This window comes from Lipotes vexillifer, unplaced genomic scaffold (assembly GCF_000442215.2).
Source record: "Lipotes vexillifer unplaced genomic scaffold, Lipotes_vexillifer_v1.1 scaffold311, whole genome shotgun sequence".
Classification (NCBI taxonomy): domain Eukaryota; kingdom Metazoa; phylum Chordata; class Mammalia; order Artiodactyla; family Lipotidae; genus Lipotes; species Lipotes vexillifer.
Genome location: NW_006791012.1, coordinates 7,365,607 through 7,385,212, shown reverse-complemented (window position 1 = coordinate 7,385,212; position 19,606 = coordinate 7,365,607). Strand labels below are relative to the sequence as shown.

Here is a 19,606-nt window from a genome sequence, read left to right as displayed (position 1 = left end):
AGAAGTGAAGGTGAAAGGAGAAAATTTCAAGAAGGGGGAGAAGGATGATGCCTGGTGTCAGATGCTGTAGTAAGATAAGATCGAGAATTGAAAAAAGGTCATCAGATTTGGCAATTGGAGGTCATCAGCTCCAGCAAGCAATTTTAGTGAAGTAGAGGAGACAGGAAAACACAGGCTCATATACCCCATGGAAGAGTATAAAGGGTATATAAAATCAGAAGGTGTGAAAAAAGAAAAGATTAACAATGAATGGAGGAAGAAAAATCAACAGGCTGCTTGGGTAAAAGTAAGTTGATGTGGTAGTTTTTCGTTTTTTTATTATGTTTTGTCTTTTATGAAGTGAAATCTGGGAATGTTTTTAGGCTGAAAGAAAGGAGTCTGTAGAGAAGGATTGATTGTCGAGGAGGGAGAAACAGGAGTCAAAAGATGAAGCTTCCTGTAAGAGGTGGGAGACGATACGATCCAAGGCAGGTGAAAAGGAGGGGTGATTTTTTTATCTGAGGCCAAAGAGGGAGGAATGGGTAACGATACTAAGAGATTTTTGAGGAAAAGCGGAACTGAGGAAGCTTAGGCCCTATGACTTCTTAGCTGCTTAGGACAGGGGTCAGCAAATGATAACCTGTCAGCAAGATCTGCCTTGCTCCTGTCTTTGTACAGCCCACAAACTAAGAATGGTTTCTACAGTAAAATCCAAAAGAGTACTATTTGTGACATGTTAAAATTATATGTAATTCAAATATCTGTGTCCATTAGTAAAGTTTTATGAGAACACAGCCACATTCATTCATGTATGTATTGTTATGGCTACTTTTCTACTGAAAGACCAGAGTTGAGTAGTTTGTAACATAGAGATCCTATCTATGTTGGCACTCTCATTGCTTTGCAATTGTTCTGCACACTGCAGATCTCAGTAACATAACTTGGCAATGTGTTGAGTGCCACATGTATTGTTATACTGCAATATATATTTTTATTATGAGTACATACATGCCACACAAGAAAAGAAGAGTGAAGTGGACTTTGAAGGTCACACTTTTAAGGCACAGTATAGTCTGGATTATTTTGTTACTGAATTAGGTGGTAAACCATTATTACATTTATTATGCAGTGACAGCATAGCTATGTTAAAGGATTACAATATATTGCGTTGGCCAAAAAGTTCCTTTGGTTTTTGTTGTGTTTTTTTAAATTTTATTTATTTATTTTGGCCGCATTGGGTCTTTGTTGCTGCGTGCAGGCTTTCTCTAGTTGCGGTGAGCGGAGGTTACTCTTTGTTGTGGTGCACGTGTTTCTCACTGCGGTAGCTTCTCACTGAGGAGCACAGGCTCTAGGCACATGGGCTTCACTAGTTGTGGCACACAGGCTCAGTAGTTGTGGCTTGTGGGCTCTAGAGCGCAGGCTCAGTAGTTGTGGCACATGGGCTTAGTTGCTCCGCGGCATGTGGGATCTTCCCGGACCAGGGCTTGAGCCTGTGTCCCCTGCATTGGCAGGCGGATTCTCAACCATTGCGCCACCAGGGAAGTCCTCCTTTGGTTTTTAAGTAAAAATAAAAGACACATTTTTCATTTTCACCAAGAACTTTATTGAACAACATATTCATCATTTTGTTCCACTACCTTCTGCTATTTTTCAGGCAACTTCATAATTCCATCTTGCCAAAATTTTTTATCTTTTTGAGCAAAGAACTGTTCCAGGTGCCTTTTACAGTCTGCCAGGGAATTGAAACTTTTTCCATTAAGAGAATTTTGTAAAGACTGAAATAAATGGAAATCTGAATGAAGGTGCCATGTCTGGTGAATACCATGGATAAATCAGAACTTCCCAGCCAAGCTCTAACAGATTTTGCCTGGCCATCAAAGAAACATGTGGTCTTGGGTTATCCTGATGGATGATTATGTGTTTTCTGTTGACTAATTCCGGACGATTTTCGTAGAGTGCTGCTTTCAGTTGGTCTAATTGGGAGCAGTACTTGTTGGAATTAATCGTTTGGTTTTCTGCAAGGAGCTCATAATAGAGGACTCCCTTCCAAGCCCACCTTATGCACAACATCACTTTCTTTGGTTTTTTTTTTCTTTTTTTAATATTTATTTATTTATTTTTATTTGGTTGCACCAGCTCTTAGTTGCAGCTCACGGGCTCCTTAGTTGCGGCTCATCCACCCCTTTGTTGCAGTACATGGGGTTCTTAGTTGTGGCATGTGAACTCTTAGTTGTGGCATGCATGTGGGATCTAGTTCCCTGACCAGAGATCAAACCCAGGCCCTCTGCATTGGGAGTGTGGAGTCTTAACCACCGCGCCACCAGAGAGGTCCCAACATCACCTTCTTTGGATGAAGACTGGCCTTTGGTGTGGTTGGTGGTGGTTTATTTCACATGCCCCACAGTCTCTTCCATTCCACATTATTGTACAGTATCCACTTTTCATTGCCCATCATAATTTGTTTTAAAAACGGAACATTTTCATTACGTTTAAGTAGAGAATCATATGTGGAAATATGGTCAAGAAGATTTTTTTCTCTTAAGTTACGTGGAACCCAAACATCAAAGCCATTAACATAACCAAGCTGGTGCAAATGATTTTCAACATTTGGGTATTTTGAGTATGTCAGCTATCTCCCGCATGGTGTAACATTGATTGTTCTCAATTAATGTCTCAATTTGATGGGTATCAACTTCAACTGGTCTACCCGACCGTGGAGCATCATCCAGCGAGAAATCTCCAGCACGAAACTTCGCAAACCACTTTTGACACATTCGATCAGTCACAGCACCTTCTCCATACACTGCACAAATCTTTTTTTGCACTTCAGTTGTGTTTTTACCTTTCTTGAAATAGTAAAGCATAATATGCCGAAAACGTTGCTTTTTTCCTTCCATCCTCAATATTAAAATGGCTACACAAAAATTCACCAATTTTGATGGTTTTTTTTTTTGCTAATATAACAGCTGTCACAAAACAGTCTAACAAAATTGTTTCAAATGAAGTTAAAGACAACTAAGCACTACTAGAGCCATCTTACAGAAAAAAACAAACTCTTTGGCCAACCCAGTACATCAACATTACCAGACTGAGCACCCATCACAATATTCCCAACTCACAGGAAGTCAACAGGCATAAAAATTAGAAAATTTAAAATGGGATAGCTCATCATAGCAGAATTTCCTCACCCAAAAGGGGTCAGGGGAAGGAGCAAAAGAAGGGGCTTCCCTGGTGGCACAGTGGTTAAGAATCCGCCTGCCAATGCAGGGGACATGGGTTCAAGCCCTGGTCCGTGAAGATCCCACGTGCCACAGAGCAACTAAGCCCGTGTGCCCCAACTACTGAGCCTGCGCTCTAGAGCCTGCGAGCCACAGCGACTGAGCCCGTGTGCCACAACTACTGAAGCCCGTGCGCCCAGAGCCTGTGCTCCACAAGAGCAGCCACCGCATTGAGAAGCCTGTGCACTGCAACAAAGAGCAGCCCCTGCTCACCACAACTAGAGAAAGCACGCACTCAGCAACGAAGACTCAACGCAGCCATAAACAAATAAATAAGCAAAAGAAGAAAAAATAAGCCTGCAACCAAAATAAGTTTCTGAGGGGCTCATTTGTCAAATTAGCAAGGAAATCTGTTTACCAGTGGTTATTACAACAGCCAAGGAAATGTGTCAGAGAAAGTAAACTTGTTGAAGACTGTTAACCTTTCAGGGAGACGAGTTTCTTAAAGAATATTTGAAACATCATTTTAATAGTCATTTTAAAACAAGGCAGATGAGTTCAAATGGATTTACTTGGCTCATGATGACCCAGTAGATATTGTTACTGCTCAGTGGTTTATTGGAAGAGTCAGTGTTGAATTTGAAGTGGCTGAAGATGTAGCCTCTGTGAATAGTATGCATGGAACAACTACAGACAAGAATATCTTCAAAGAATTTGGAAAAAACACTAATCTGCAAAGATATGTTGTGACTGATGGTGGTAAAACTTTGTGTGGAACAGAAAAAGGCTTAGTTGGACAAAATTTACAGAGTTTTGAAAATATAAGTTTTTTAAAGCCTATAATTATTCATTGTATTCTTCATCAGCAGGTACATTGCAGAAAATATTTGAATTTGTCATGTTTTACTGAATTAGTAATGTCAAAGGTGAACTTCAGTCACCCTTGTGGACATAACTATTGTCAGTTCTGTGAATTTTTGTCAGAAGTAGAAGCTGAAGATCCTGACTTGCCCTACCACACAGCAGTTAGATGGCTGAGCAGTCAGTGGTTAAGTTTTATTACTCTTTTTGAGGGATCAAGGCCAAGACTGATATTTTTCTGAAAAACAAGAACCACCATCAAGCCACTCTTAGAAAATGTTTAATGGCTTTGGAAATCAGCTTTTGCTGCAGATTTGGTAATCTTCTTAATGAATTCAACCTAAAACTATAAGGCAGAATAGCAATTATATTTTGAAACTTACATTGGAGTGAAGTTATTTTGACAACAACTAATATTGTTTGAATCACAAGTAATGTCACACTGCTTTATACACCCCCCACCCAGGTTGTCAAAAGTTAAAGAAACAAGATTTCCCTTCCCACATAAATTTGCAGCAGATAGACTTTTCAAGCTCAAACTACAATTCAGAAGTGTTTTTGGACCTCCATGCAAGTGCGAAGGAAATGTCCATATTTCAAAAGCCATTTAACTGCCGTTGAGGAGTTTCCATTTAGTCTTCATTTGGAAGTGATTAGTATCTCATGTAAGGACACGTTAAAAGGTTAATATTGAAGGAATTTAACAGAATTCTACTCTATTCATCTTCTTAGGATGAATATGCTTAATTAAAACCACATGTTCAATGTATTGATATCAGAATTTGGCAATACATATCTATGTGAAAAAACATTTTCAAAATGAAATACCTCAAATCTCATTACAAATTAGCATTAACAGATGAATATTTGCAATTGATATTGATGATAGAAAACACTACCTTTGAACCCCAAATTAAGTGAAATATTATCCTATCCCAAAAAGATTCCGTTCTTTGTAGTAGACCTATATTACAAAAAAAGAATTCAATTGTTATATTTTGAATTTTTCATAAAATTTATGGAAGACTTTTTTCTCTCTTTATATAAGAAACTACACAATGTGTTCAATTTTGCCTCATGGCCTACAAAGCCTAAAATATTTACTATCAAAAATCTTTTTACTCTACAAAAAAAATTGCTGACCCCTGGCTTAAAGTAAAGGAACTAGAATTTGGAGCTTAAAGAACAGGAAAAAGTTTATAATGGGTATCATAATGAACATATTGTTGATTTTACGTAGTGTTAATTGTGGAATTTACTTTGGGGGGAATTTTCTCTTGGCAAATAAGTTTATACAGTTTGCAAAACATAGCCACTGAAATATCTTTTTTTTTTAAGTTTTACTAACCTAATCTTAATTCTTAATTTGGTTTATAGACAATACCAACTGGGCAAGTGGTGAGGATGACCATGTAGTTGCTAGAGCAGAATATGATTTTGTTGCTGTATCCGAAGAAGAAATTTCTTTCCGTGCTGGTGATATGCTAAACTTAGCTCTCAAAGGTAACAAAACATGAATAAATTGGAATTATCTGTGCATTTTTAGAATTTGTAAATGTAATATTAAAAACTGCATTAAAGGATCTTGGTCACCGTTAGTTAACTCATAAGTAGTTACTAGGATTTCTCTTTGTCAATGTAGACCTTCTAAATCTGGGGGAGTGGGAGAAAAATGTCCCAACAAAGTTGTTCCAATAATATTTCACTGAGATAAGGAAAGATCTTGTTTATATAATCTCTTCTAAACTCAAAACACTTTTAATCACCACCCCAAAACATGAGGTAAGCGCTAAGTGTAACAAATCTAATAAACCAAAGTAATTGTCTAGCATCATCTAAGCATCCCTATTGGTCTTTTATTGCTGGGACTAGTATTGCTTTCTTTTTTACTTGAATAATGTTTACTTTAGAAACTTCAACATGAATATTTAGGAATTACTGTCATGACGTATTAAAGAACCTCAGCAAGAAATTTATAGGCATTCAGGTTAATTTTCAGACGAGGTCACTAATAGTTTTTAATGGCTCCAGACAAAATGGCCTTTTCCTCCACCTTTCCCCAGTAATGATCAGAATTTTTGTGGATTTACAAAAAAAAGATTTTTTGTGTATTTGTGGGGATTCAGGTCTGCTACGAAAAGTCACATTTTGTTGGTAAAGATACTAGTAACAATAATAACAGCTGTCATTTATAGACTGCTTATTATGTACTAGGGAGAATTCCCTGGTGGTCCAGTGGTTAGGACTCCACGCTCTCACTGCCAAGGGCCCAGGTTCAATCCCTGGTTGGGGAATTAAGATCCCGCAAGCCATGGGGCGGCCAAAAAAAAAGAAAAAAAAAAATGTACTAGGCACCGTACTTTACATATTTCATTTACACCTTATAATAATGCTGTAAAGTGAGTACTGTTATTATCCTGTTCCTGCTTTACACATGAGGAAAGCGAGATTCAGAATAAGTAAATTGTCCTGTGTGTTGGAGCTGGACTATGAACCTAGGTTTATGTGACTTCAGAACCTGTATTTTTAACCACTTTGGCTGATTTCCATGTGATCTATTAATGGAAACTTTAGCCTTTTAATGGTGTTAGTCACTCTTTACATAAGGGAAAAATACCTTCAATGTTCAAATTATTAGTTTAATGTGTAAATAATTGAAAAATTTGGTTCGAATTTGCTAAATCTCTGCCTTATCTCTTCACACACAAAATCTAGGCTTCCAAGAAAATTTTTTAAATAATAAAATAAAATGTAACTTTTCAAAAATCCTGGCTTTTAGGTATTATATTCATGTTTCTCTTCTAGTGAAAATAGTAACTTACTATTTTAGATTTCAAAAGAATTATTTCTTTTTAAGATTTATTGTTAGAGGAAAATACAGATAATTAGTTTTAATAAATCTAATTAAAGAATAAAGATCAAATGTGGTTTCTTTCAACTAAATTATAATATTCCAGAAAAATTTTATATCAGATTATTCTTCAACTAATAGTGCCTTTTAACACTTTGGCTTTGCTTCGTTGCCTTCCTCCATTGCTCAAGTAAAATATGTGTGGGCATTTAGAACAAAATCAGTCACAGACATGGTTAATTTAACTTTTTTTTTATTATTATTATAGAGTAGTATTAAACATGAAAATGTCATATTGTGCCTAAATTATAGTGTTGAACTAAAACTTAACAGTTAAACAGGTTTTTAAAGATATGGATAAAATAGGTGGGAGAATATCAAAATACAAAACTGAGTATTTAAATAATCTTTCCTACTTTAAGCTTAGAGTATGGCCTTTAACTTTTTCTTATGTGGCTATAGTTAACTGAGGTCTTCAATTTTTGCCCACCTTGGATTAAAATTAACATTCACTGTCCTTCAGGATTATACATCACAATCATATAGAATGAATTTTATATTTCAGCTAAAAATATATAAAGAAAGCTGCCTTATGTAAATGTATATATTTATTTTCTATACTTACCCCTAACTTATCCTATTGAGAAGTAATGAGATATTCATTCCTTAAATTTCAATTTAAAATATGAAAGACATTGATGTTAATTTTCATCTTTTGATAGAACTGAATCGTTTTACTCTATGAATGCACCAACTGATGTAAACTTCATGTTCTTCAAGGCTGAAAAAATATTTAGTAAATATAAAATTAAAAGTGTAAGTTATAAGAAGGGATCCTAGACTTAAACCTACTCATCTTGATTTTTTGAATATTCATGTACACTATTTGTTTATGTACTGTATTATATAAGTGTAACAGAGATTTTACTTAACATTTTATTATCAATATTCTGTTGGACCCTCAAAGTATGTGATAATTACAAGGCTGTCTTTTCTTCCATCAGAACAGCAACCCAGAGTGCGTGGTTGGCTTCTGGCCAGTCTTGATGGTCAAACAACAGGACTTATACCTGCTAATTATGTCAAAATTCTTGGTAAAAGAAGAGGTAGAAAAACAGTGGAATCCAGTAAAATTTCCAAGCAGCAACATTCTTTTACCAACACAACACTAATTAAAGGAGCAACAGCTGCTGATTCTTTGGATGAACAGGAAGCTGCCTTTGAATCTGTTTTTGTTGAAACTAATAAGGTTCCAGTTGCACTTGATTCCACTGGGAAAAATGGAGATAAACAAGATCTTTGATAACTTTCATGTTTACCTGCAGCTGAACTATACTTCAGAGTACTTTTAAAAAGTTTCTTCTTACAAAGAAATTCATCTTCAATCCAATGAAAGCATTTGTTAATGGCTATTCCAGATGTTTTGTTGCTAGAAATTATTAAAGTTGTACACTAGTATGTTGGTCTAGTGACCTGGTTACATTTTACGAGTTGTTATTGGACCATGAGGATATTTGTTTTACCTAGATTTTAAGATTATGGAGACTACCATTATCATCTTATTTAAAACCCTGTGTTTATTGAAAGAATACGATTCATGAACTATAGAATACACAGTTTGCTACAGTAGGGATCACTAATGCATTTTAAAATTCTAGATTAATTGACTTGGAATCCTCAGAAGTTAAGTGACAACATATAAATATCAGAACAGGCGAAAAGGCTAATTTTTCTACAACTTTAATTAAACAGAATAATAAAAATTTTCTGATGTGTATTACATCCAGTATTGGGTTTTTTAGGCAGTAGTAATATGTTTCCACCCACCGACAATTGATACTTTTATCTTTTATTGTATTTTTTAAAAATTTATCTTGGAAAAGTCACTAGAAGCATTGTGAAAGAAATGGTTCCAGGGTGACATATAGCCCTAATTTAGTTTTCCCTGCTAATAAAGAGGCTATAATTTATCTTTCTTACAGATTATTTCCATTTCTTCAGAGGATCATATCCCTTTACAGTATGATTAGTTTTCATCCTGGGTGAATCAGAATACACATATGAAAGATTTACTTTGTTTTCCTCCAGCCAAGACTCAAGTCCTTTGAGTTTCCAACTCAGTTCCGGCAGCAACGATTTTAAATCTTTTCATAGATTCTCTGCTTCTACCTAATATAATTAACTTTTTAAAATTCCATATTCAGGCTGTTCTTTAAACATTGAGAGTGTGTCACATTGGGTACACATTTCTTTTAGGTGTGGTTTTTACAACTGAGACTATACATACGATGCTGAATTGCCATTTAGAATATGATAGTGCTATTTGATTTGTTTTTTGTTTAATAATGATTTTAAATCTAGTTAAATTTCAGAACACTGAATATTTCCCCACAAAACTGGAAAATTCATGTACTTGCTGTGATCATACTACAAAAATAATACTATCAGAAATACAGGGTACAAGAATATATTTACATATATTGTTGAAAACTTGGAATTATTTGATAAAGATTTTGATTTCGTATTTTTATCTTTCTTCTTACAGACTTTATGTTCAACAAGTAATTCTAGAACAGTTCAAACTAAAACATTAGGAACCAAGTATGTGTATAATCAACATAGAATTTTACTAAAGTCTTCTTGGGAATCTCTCTTTTGAGACAATATAATAAGTAATATATCATTTAAAATACAAATGTTGATCCTGTGCAGAAAAAGTAATAAGATAGTAAAATCTGTTTATCTTAGGCATATTTTTCTAACACCTGGTTCTTCAAACCTTCAAGTTAAGGGGATTAAGTTACTTATATATTATTTTCCATTTGTGTTCTACAATTAGAGGTTCTGCTTTGTTTGTTAGAAAGTAATTTATGGAAATTTTGTTATTGAAACAATTTTTGATAAATTATTAAATTTGGCTTTGAGACATCTAAATTGAATACTAGAGGTGAAGTAGAGGTGAAATGTTGAGTCGGCACTATTTAGATTAGAAAACGTGGGTCTTTAAGATAGTACTTGTGATTGCTATTAAAGATGTATAGGGAGAAGAGTATAGTACAGAATGAATAACAAAAATAATTTGACCAGGGACATCCCTGGTGGTCCAGTGGTTAAGACTCCGAGCTTCCAATGCAGGGGGCGTGGGTTCCATCCCTGGTGGTCGGGGAACTAAGATCCCACATGCCTGCATGGCATGACCAAAAAAAGAAAAAAATTGACTTTTCTTAGGGTGTTTTTGGTTTTGTTTTGTTTGTTTGTTTTTGGTTAAGAATGCTAAATTGCAATGTATATTATCTGACTGGTAACTATTAGTGTCTGAAAATTCCTTTTCTATTAAGAATCTAGAAAAGGAATTTAGGACTAGAATAAGCAGAGAAATTTTGTAACCTTTTTTAGATGACTAAATGTAATGTTTAAGGCTCCAATATTGTTATTTTTAGGACTGCTACTTTACAGAAATTACTAACTGAAACTAAAACACTTTCAATTAAATAAAATAATAAATCACAAGTTACAACAAGAAAACAGGTTTCATTTAAAATTTTTTTCTGATTGTAGTTTATCAGTGTAGAAAGGAAAATGTAAGAGGACTATAAATTTTCATGTTTTAACATTTCATTTAGGTACTTGATTTAGTCTATCAGTGTGTCATAATTATATATTTACTTGAATACTGCTGTCCTTTATCTTGTGCTTTCTTTAATAGAAAAAAGAATGATATTAAATGCAGTTAAAATTTTATTAATAGATTGTTAAGTTACTTTTACTGGACAAATAAAAATATATTAAACTTGATTGACATTTTTTGAAGACAAACTTAACTCTTTTCAGGATTGCAATTAATGTAAAAGTCTCTGCATTTTTCTTCATATCATTGTGTATATTAACTACTGCAAACCAATGTGTCTGCTCTATTTCCTTGTGATTTAAAGAAAATATTAAATTTACATTTATATAAAAATTATCTAGAAGGTGAGTTAAATAAAAATTAGGCCTGAAATCTAGGTTTTGGGAGACCTAGATTCTAGTCTGGACACCACTACTTACTTACTGTAAGATTATTTTTCAGTTTCCTCATTGATAACATTGGAGATAGCTACTACATCTGCCTCACATGAGAGTGCTTTTTTTAAAATATGAAGCACAGTCAAAAGTAAGAGATTACGACAACTACTTATTTGTAATTTTTTCCATGTATATTTAAACTTCTTACATCCTGTTAAAATGTCACAAGGTATTTATATCAATGTAAAATTTCAGATTCACACATAATTAAAAATTAAAATTAGTTCACTTGTACTGATAACTTTGCCCAAAATGTAATTTTAAATTATTTTGCTGAATACCAGAACAGCCTAGAAAAATGCAGTGGAATATTTGTTCAACACAAAGAAATTTTGTTTTTTAAGCATTGCCTTTAAGTGTCCTTTCATATTGTATGTTGTTTTTATTTAGCTTATCTTATTTGGGAGAATGAACTGTTTCTTTTAAAGACAGCTAACTCACAAATCCTATGGGGTACTTAACTATATATTATGCCCTATGGATAGTTTTTCACATTTAATGAAGAAATGTTTTAGTCTAACTTAACTGTGTTTCTCTCCTCATATAAATCGTTTCTTTTTTTAAGGATTTCATGTGCTCAGCATTGACTCAATCATTAATTATACTCTTTATTAATGACAGCAGTATCATTGGTCTAGAAAACGTAAACTTTTGTTCTGCTTCATTTTACCTTAATAGTTTTTCTTCATCTCCTACCTGCAATTCCATACTCCCCACTCTCTACTATATTTAATGTTTATTCTTCCAAGCCATCTTCCAAATTTTTGATATATTTCTTTGAAAAACTATATAATAACATTTATTTTGTATCACTTTTAAATTTTATATAAATGATATTATGGTATAAATTTCATTTTGCTTCTAACTTTTATAAAATATTAGGTTTTTAAGAACTATTCATGTTACTGTATATAGCATACTTCTGACTGCTGCATATTATTCTATTGTATTCACATACCATAGATTATCTTTTCCTCTAGTCATAGATATTTAGGTTATTTCCAGCTGTTCCCACTTCTACAAACTTGTACATTTCTTCCTATGACCCTGCCCTGTAGTTTCTTTGGTATATATGGCCTAGAGTAGAATGGCTGGGGTTTTGAGTATATGCATATTTAATTTCAGTTAGTAATGCTGGATTGTTCTTGGAAATGGTTGTACCAATTTGCACTTACACCAGCAAGACATGATGATTTCATTTTCTCTACATCTTCAGCAGTACTTGATATTTTCTGATTGTTAATCTGATAATGTATGAAATTGTATTTTGTTTAATCTGCATTATCTGATTACTAATAAGTCTAAGCATATGCTTTTTAGTCATTCTGGTTTTCCAGGCTATGGATTGCCTATACTTATAATTTGCCCATTTTTCTATCAGACTTTTCTCTTTCTTGCTGATTATAGTACAAGAAATTCTTTATATAGTCTAAATAATGTTTCCTTGTCAGGTTCAGATGTTGGAAATAACTTAGGCTTTTCATTTATTAATTCTTGTCTTTGGTGTCCTTTATGGAATAGAAATTTTAAATTTTGCCCCCAGTTGTTTGTATTTTTTAGGTCTTGTTCTATCGGTGTTATAGTTCTACCATTTACATTTAATATAATTGGAGTTTATTTTTGGATATAGTATAAGGTATGAATCCAACTTTTTCTCCAGCTGATCATTAAGGGAAAAGTGTTATTAACAAAACCACTTCTCTCTCTCTCTAGAGGAAAATTATCATGGATTTACTTTTTCCTTAGCACTATTTCCTTGAAACAGTGGGTTAAGATAAATAAGGAACGCCAGCTGTTTACCCAGCAACATTTTTTTATTGTAAAAAGCACAGGCTTTGAGATTTCTCTGAGTAAGGTACAACTGATAACCAAGCTTGTTCCTCCTTGGGGAGATGTGGAACCCACCTTTAGGGATTTTTACACCGTAGTGGTTCCTGTGGCATGTGAGGCTTACCTAAGGTGGATGCTCTCCTCTATATGCTGTGTTTACAGTGCTATACCTTTCTGGCAAGCTAAGTGACCTTGGTGCCTTTTGGGTCTTGTGAGTGTGAATGTCTGCCGGGTATGCAGAGTAGAATTGCAAGTTTTTTTAACACCATCTATTAAATCCATATTTTCCCATTTCATTACATACCAAGTTTCCATAAGCATGAAACTGTTTGGGGCTCTCTGTTCTGTTTATTGATAAATGTCAATTCCTTTCCCAGTACAACACTTATTTAATATAAGTTTGTAATATGTCTTAATAGGTGAATCTATTTGTCCTACTTTGTTAAAATTACCTTAGCTGTTTGTGGATTTTTATTCTATGTATGTATACATTTTAGTATCTATGTATACATTTTAGTATCAGTTTATGAAGTTCCCCAAAACAAGCTGCTGAGATTTTTATTGGAATTGAATTGAATTTGCAGATTAATTTAGAATTAACATTTTTACAAGGTCAAATCATCACGTTTATGAACATAATTTTTTTCTTCATTTATTCTGGACAGCATGTGTTTATGGGTTTTTATTTGTTTGTTTTTTTGGCTAATTCCTAGGTACTTCATACTTTTTGTTGCCATTGAAAATGGTATCCTGTTATTTCTGATCATGTTGAACTTGATGTTGATCTTGTATTTCCAGCTTTGATGAATGCTTTTTAGTTCTAAAGTTATTGATTCTCTTTGGTTGTCTGTCTAAATGCAAATGCAAATAATGAGTTTTATTTCTTCGTTTTCAGTCCTTATACCTTTCGTTCCTCTTTATTGTTTCAGCCAGGTTGCCAGTCTGTATTTGACAGTAGTTGTGGTAGCGGACATTTTTATCTTATTTCTACTTCAGAATCTAAAGTTGCTTTATTAAATGTGATGTTTGCTGGAGTTTTATGCTAGTTAGTCTTTATCGAAAGAAGTTCCCTTTTATTGACAATTTAAATGTGCCTTTGTTTAGATGGTCTTTTGATTTTTGACCTTTAGTAATAGTAATATAGAGTATAACATTGATCTTCTGGTATTGAACCATTCTTGCATTCCTACTTGATGTTATTTTTTTCAATGAAATAATTTGTTTTATCAAAAATACATATAAATGAGTGTGGAAGATGATTAATATAAAAGTGGGGTATCATGCAGAAATGTAACTATATTCAGAAGGCAGAATTGCCACTGTTTGATGAGGTGTCCCAGAAGATAAGCTGAAAAGAGGTACTGGGTCATAGTCTGGCTTCGTTGTCTCTGAAATTTTACAAGAACCTTTTCTGGAGAAAGTAATTGGGCAAGGCCCTGAGCAAATATTGGGAAACCTAGAGTTATCCACAGTTTATGTATTTTGAAATATGTGCCAGCTCCTAGAGCTGGATACTGCCTGTGACACAGGAGGAGTGGGCTGCTTAGGCTTTTCCGCTTTTAAGTTCCCTATGGCTATCCTTCAGCACTCAGGAGTAGGTCAAAGCAGAACACTTGTGTGTTCTCAAAAGATCCAGGGAGCAGAAGGAAAGAGCTAGACCATCAGCGCATGGTCTCACAAGCCAAGTACAGCAAATAACCTAGGCCAGGCTCACCCAGGCACTGTCAGTTTTCTTAAAAATAAGGTATACCATAAGAAAACATCAGTTGAAGTCTCTTGAGTCATTCTGCACGAATCTGAACTGGCTGCTCTCTTTGCCTGGTGCACAATTACCCTGGGTTCTGTATTTTCCTGAGGAGTCCTATGATCTTTCTTATTTCTGTACCCTACATTTGCCTGTTTCTTGGTTTACTCTCTTGGAGAGGTAAAGCACATCTAGTAGCTTCCTGAGAAAGGCTGCATGGGAGGTAAAGTGTGGGTCCTTGAATGTCTGAAAATGTCTTTAATTCTTATCTCAATTTGAATAATAGTATGGATATAGAATTCCAAGTTTGCAGTTGTTTTTCTTTAAAAATCTGAAGGGATTTCTCTTGTCTCTAGCTTCCATTGTAGCCACTGCGAAGGCTGAAGCTGTTCTGATTCTTGATCCTTTATATGTGCCCTATTTTGTTTTTGTTTTTGTTTTCCTCTCTAGAAGCTTGTAGGATCCATCTGAGGACATTAATGATTGTAAATTACTTTGTTTTTTATTTATTTGTTTATTTATTTCGGCTGTGCCAGGTCTTAGTTGCAGCATGCAGGATCTTTTAGTTGCAGCATGTGGACTTCTTACTTGCAGCATGCGTGCGGGATCTAGTTCCCAGACCAGGGATTGAACCCGGGCGCCCTGCATTGGTAGCTTGGAGTCTTACCCACTGGATCACTAGGGAAGTCCCTAAATTACTTTGTTTTGAAGTTTCCATTTTCCTACATAGTCTTTACTTTCCCCTATGTTACTGTGTGTGTGTGTGTGTGTGTGTGTGTGTGTTTATGTTTTATCTCTATCACAATAAAGATTTTCCTTGGGTTTCTGCTGAACTTTGGCTGCCTGCTTATATTTAAGAATAAGAGTCTGAACAGCTGATTGAAGACTTTGAGCAGATAGGGAGGGCTTGTTGTCGGTGAACTTTGTGTTAAAGGTAGTTTGGAACACATGACATACGATTTGCTAATATTTCCCTAAATTAAACTTTCTATCCAGTCTCAGGTAGAGTGACCCACCAAACTTACAGAATGGTCAGGAAAACAGAACAGAAAGCACTTTAACTGTAGGTAGGCAGGCAATTCCAATGAGAGTAGAGAGAGAATGGAAAACTGCTTGTGTATAGTTTCTCTTTCCAAACTTACCAATCAGCTAAATCACTCCTTCCCTAAGAAGCTGTTAGTAAAATAGGGAGAGAAGGAGGGAGAAAAAGCCACCAGTATTATTCTAGAGAAATACTTCCATGTGAAAAAATGGAGTAGGGAATTATGTTAGATTGAACAGTATGTTAAAGTGAATGTATATTTTAGATTTGTCTTTATATTTGCTTTTGGGGTGGTCTCTTTGCTGTTTCTAAGAGAAATATATTTTAAAATCTCCAGTTGTTGATATATTCTCATGGTTTTATCAGTTGTTACTTTGTATATTTTTGCTACCTTACTATAAGTTTTGTAATTAGCATGCTTTCTGTTTCTTTTTTTTTATAAATCAGATTTCTCTGCAGGTTTGGAAGCTGTACATTCTATTTTTATTCTCGTTGTGGTTACTTCTAACCCATAATTATGATTATTTTTCTCTACGAGCGTTTAAAGTTATCAATGTTGGAGTCTTACGATAACACAAGAATGTTGGCACACTATCATCCTCCCTGCTTTCTGCAGACACTTTTCCTGTTGTCTCCCTGCCCCTGTTCTTTCACTTGTTGGTATCACTTGGAGTTTTTTATTCCAGTTAATTTTTTATTTTGAATATTTGCCTAGTAGAACAAATAACTTGTCTGAAGTTACCATTTATCCTTACTTCCTATATATGTTTTATCCATTCAGTTACATGTTTAACCATCAAACTAATAATCACATGGTTTTAAAAAATCAAATTGTGATTAAAAACACATAAGGAAATAAAGTAGTCACCTGCCTCACTCCAGAGTCCTGATCCCAGAATCAACCACATTTAACTCCTTGCTAATCTGTTTTTAATCTTCTTATTTCAAAATAATGTGGTCATCTCTTGGCAGTTTTGTTTTGTTTTGTTTCCGGTACGCGGGCCTCTCACTGTAGTGGCCTCTCCCTTTGTGGAGCACAGGCTCCAGACGCACAGGCTCAGTGGCCATGGCTCACGGGCCCAGCCGCTCCGCGGCATGTGGGATCTTCCCGGACCGGGGCACAAACCCGTGTCCCCTGCATCGGCAGGTGGACTCTCAACCACTGCACCACCAGGAAAGCCCTCATCTCACTATTTTGACTTACCAACTTTAGAGGTTATCTATTATCCTCTCCTTCCCACCCCCTGCCATGGAGGATTTGGCTACCTTACACTACTATCCCACACTTCTTCTTACCCATCTTCCTAATATTTTAACTTTTAGTTAAGTCAGTAAAAATGTTTGCATTATTGTGACCATGTAAGTATTGTTTCTTTCTTCTCTTCATTTCTTAAGTAACTCTGGTTTTCCTGGTGTTGACATTGCCTTGCTTTTTTATTTGCCTAGTTTCTATGTACTGTACCTGGCTAAAAGGAGTGGTGCCTAATGCTTTCAAAGTGCTGAGACTTTCAAGAGTTCTGCAGTGTAAACAGTCTTAGTTGTCAGAATCCCAGTCTTTGGTATAATTTCATCCCCTCTGCTAAGTCAGTTACCTTACATCCATTTGCTTTCTTACTGCTTCTGAAAGTCTCATTCATTGTTGTCTTCTCTTGGGACTTCCCTGGTGGTCCAGTGGTTAAGACTCCATGCTTCCAATGTAGGGGGTGCAGGTTTGATCCCTGGTTGGGGAGCTAAGATCCCACATGCTGCACGGTGTGGCCAAAAAACAAACAAAAAAAAACATTGTGGTCTTCTCTTTATGCTTTGTCCTGGTTGTTTAATACCTCTTATTCTTTTTTTTTTTTTTTGTCATTTTGGGGGAGATTTTGAGGGGAAAGGAGAACAAGGTGAATAATCTCTTGTATTTAACTAGAAAACAAAGTGGTTTTACATAGTGCTGTCCATTCATTCCTCCATACCTCCCCCTGTTCTGTGTTGAACTCAATTCAACAGGTTTTTCACACCACCACCACCCCCATCAGAACAACTCTTGTTGAGGTCACTAGTGACCATTACACTGCTTTCCAGTGACCAATTCTCAGTCTTCGTTCTTGACTTAAGGTGGCAAGGTTGATTACTTCCTCCTGCTTGAAAATCTTTTTTCCCTTGGCTTCCAGGACACCATACCCTCCTGGTTTCCCTGCAATATCACTGAACCCTTCTTTTCAGTCTTCATTGCTGGTTTCTCCTCATACTCCCTACCTCTAAATGTTGGAGGACCTCAGAGTTTAGACCTTGGACCACTACTGTATACTCACTTCCCTGATGATCTCACCCAGTCTGGTGACTTACAATACCATATGTTTTGATTACAAAATTTTTGTCTTCAGGCCTCATCTTTTATTTGAATTCCAAAATCATATCCACCTGCCATTTCACTATCTCCACTTGGTATCTACTAGGCATCTTAGGTTTAGTATGCTTAAAAACCCTGATGTTTCCTTCAAAATCTGCTTCTCCTTTATTCTCTTCCATGTGTCACTAAATGGCAACTCCATCTTTTGTTTAGGCCAAAAATTTTGGAATCCTTTCTCTTTTTCATTCATACCCCATATGTATCAGGGAATCCTGTTCGTAGTAACTTTAGAATATATTCAGCATTTAGCCACTTAGCATCTCCACTGCTCCCTCTCTGGTCTAAGCCACATCATTGCTTGCCTAGATTATTGTAATAGCCTTACAACTTGTGGCTCTGCTTCTGCCTTTACCTCACCAGCCCTATAGTCTGTTGTCAAGACAGGAACAGAGTGATCCTTTTTTTTTTAAATCTAAGTCATAATACAACACTCCTCTGCTAAAAACTCTCCAGTGGCTTCACATTTGACTCAGTAAAAACTCAAAGTCCTTATAGCAGTCTACACGGTGTTAAGCTATCTGACCCTTTCTACTCTTTGCCTTCTACTTTCCTCCCAGGAGTCACATTGCCCCCCTTGTAGTTATTTGAATATTCTAGGCATGCTTCCATAGGAGCTTTGCACATAGGTTTTCTTGTGTCTGGAGCCCTTTTCTCTCAGATATCCTCACGGCCCTCTTCTGCATCTTTCTGGTCATTGCCCAAGAGTCATCTTCTCAGTGAGCCCATCCATGTCACTCTATTTTAAACTGCAACCCTTTCCTTCTCCCTCTGCATTCCCTTATCCTTCTGCCTTTTTTCTTTGCAACATGTATTGCTTTGTGTCCTCCTGCATCCCCATACTTGAAAGTACCTGGCAAATTTAGGCATTCATTTATATTGAAAGAATGAGTGGATAAATCATAGTAGTTACCTGTTCCTAATACTCTCAATGTCAAAACGTTTCACTATAAAAAGAGCATATACGACTGTTATGAAATTAACACTAATGTCAATGGTAAATGACAAAAATCAGTGCAAGGTAAGTTAATGGCTTAAATTCATAACTACTAGCTACAGTATGCAATATTTCCCTAGATATGTATAATTCATCAATGTTTTGTTGCTTCTACCAGGGGTTAGGAACTGGGCTGCACAGCCAGAGGTGAGCAGCAGCAAGCAAGCAAGCGAAGCTTCATCTGTATTTACAGCCGCTCCCCATCGCTCACGTTACCACCTGAGCTCCGCCTCCTGTCAGATCAGCAGTGGCATTAGATTCTCATAGGAGCGCAAACCCTAGTGCGAACTGCGCATATGAGGGATCTAGGTTGCACGCTCCTTATTAGAATAATGCCTGATGATCTGAGGTGGAGCTGAGGCAGTGATGCTAGCGCTGGGGAGCAGCTGCAAATGCAGATTATCGTTAGCAGAGAGTTTTGACTGCATAGAGACCATAATCAATCAGTTGCTTGCAGACTCATATCAAAACCCTATCAGTGGACTTCCCTGGTGGCGCAGTGGTTGAGAGTCCGCCTGCCGATGCAGGGGACGCGGGTTCATGCCCCGGTCCAGGAAGATCCCACATGCTGCAGAGCGGCTGGGCCCGTGAGCCATGGCCGCTGAGCCTGCGCATCCGGAGCTTGTG

At 35.9% G+C, this 19,606-nt stretch overlaps 1 protein-coding gene across 1 annotated transcript in view; it reads left to right on the top strand.

Moving 5' to 3' along the window:
* Positions 1 to 8,212, top strand: part of PEX13 (peroxisomal biogenesis factor 13) — a 33,991-nt gene extending 25,779 nt beyond the window's left edge. Inside the window, exons 3-4 of the mRNA XM_007464141.1 lie at positions 5,436 to 5,561; positions 7,914 to 8,212. Coding sequence (XP_007464203.1) covers positions 5,436 to 5,561; positions 7,914 to 8,212 — 425 coding nt within the window. The remainder of the gene's footprint in view (positions 1 to 5,435; positions 5,562 to 7,913) is intronic.
* Positions 8,213 to 19,606: the final 11,394 nt, after the last annotated feature.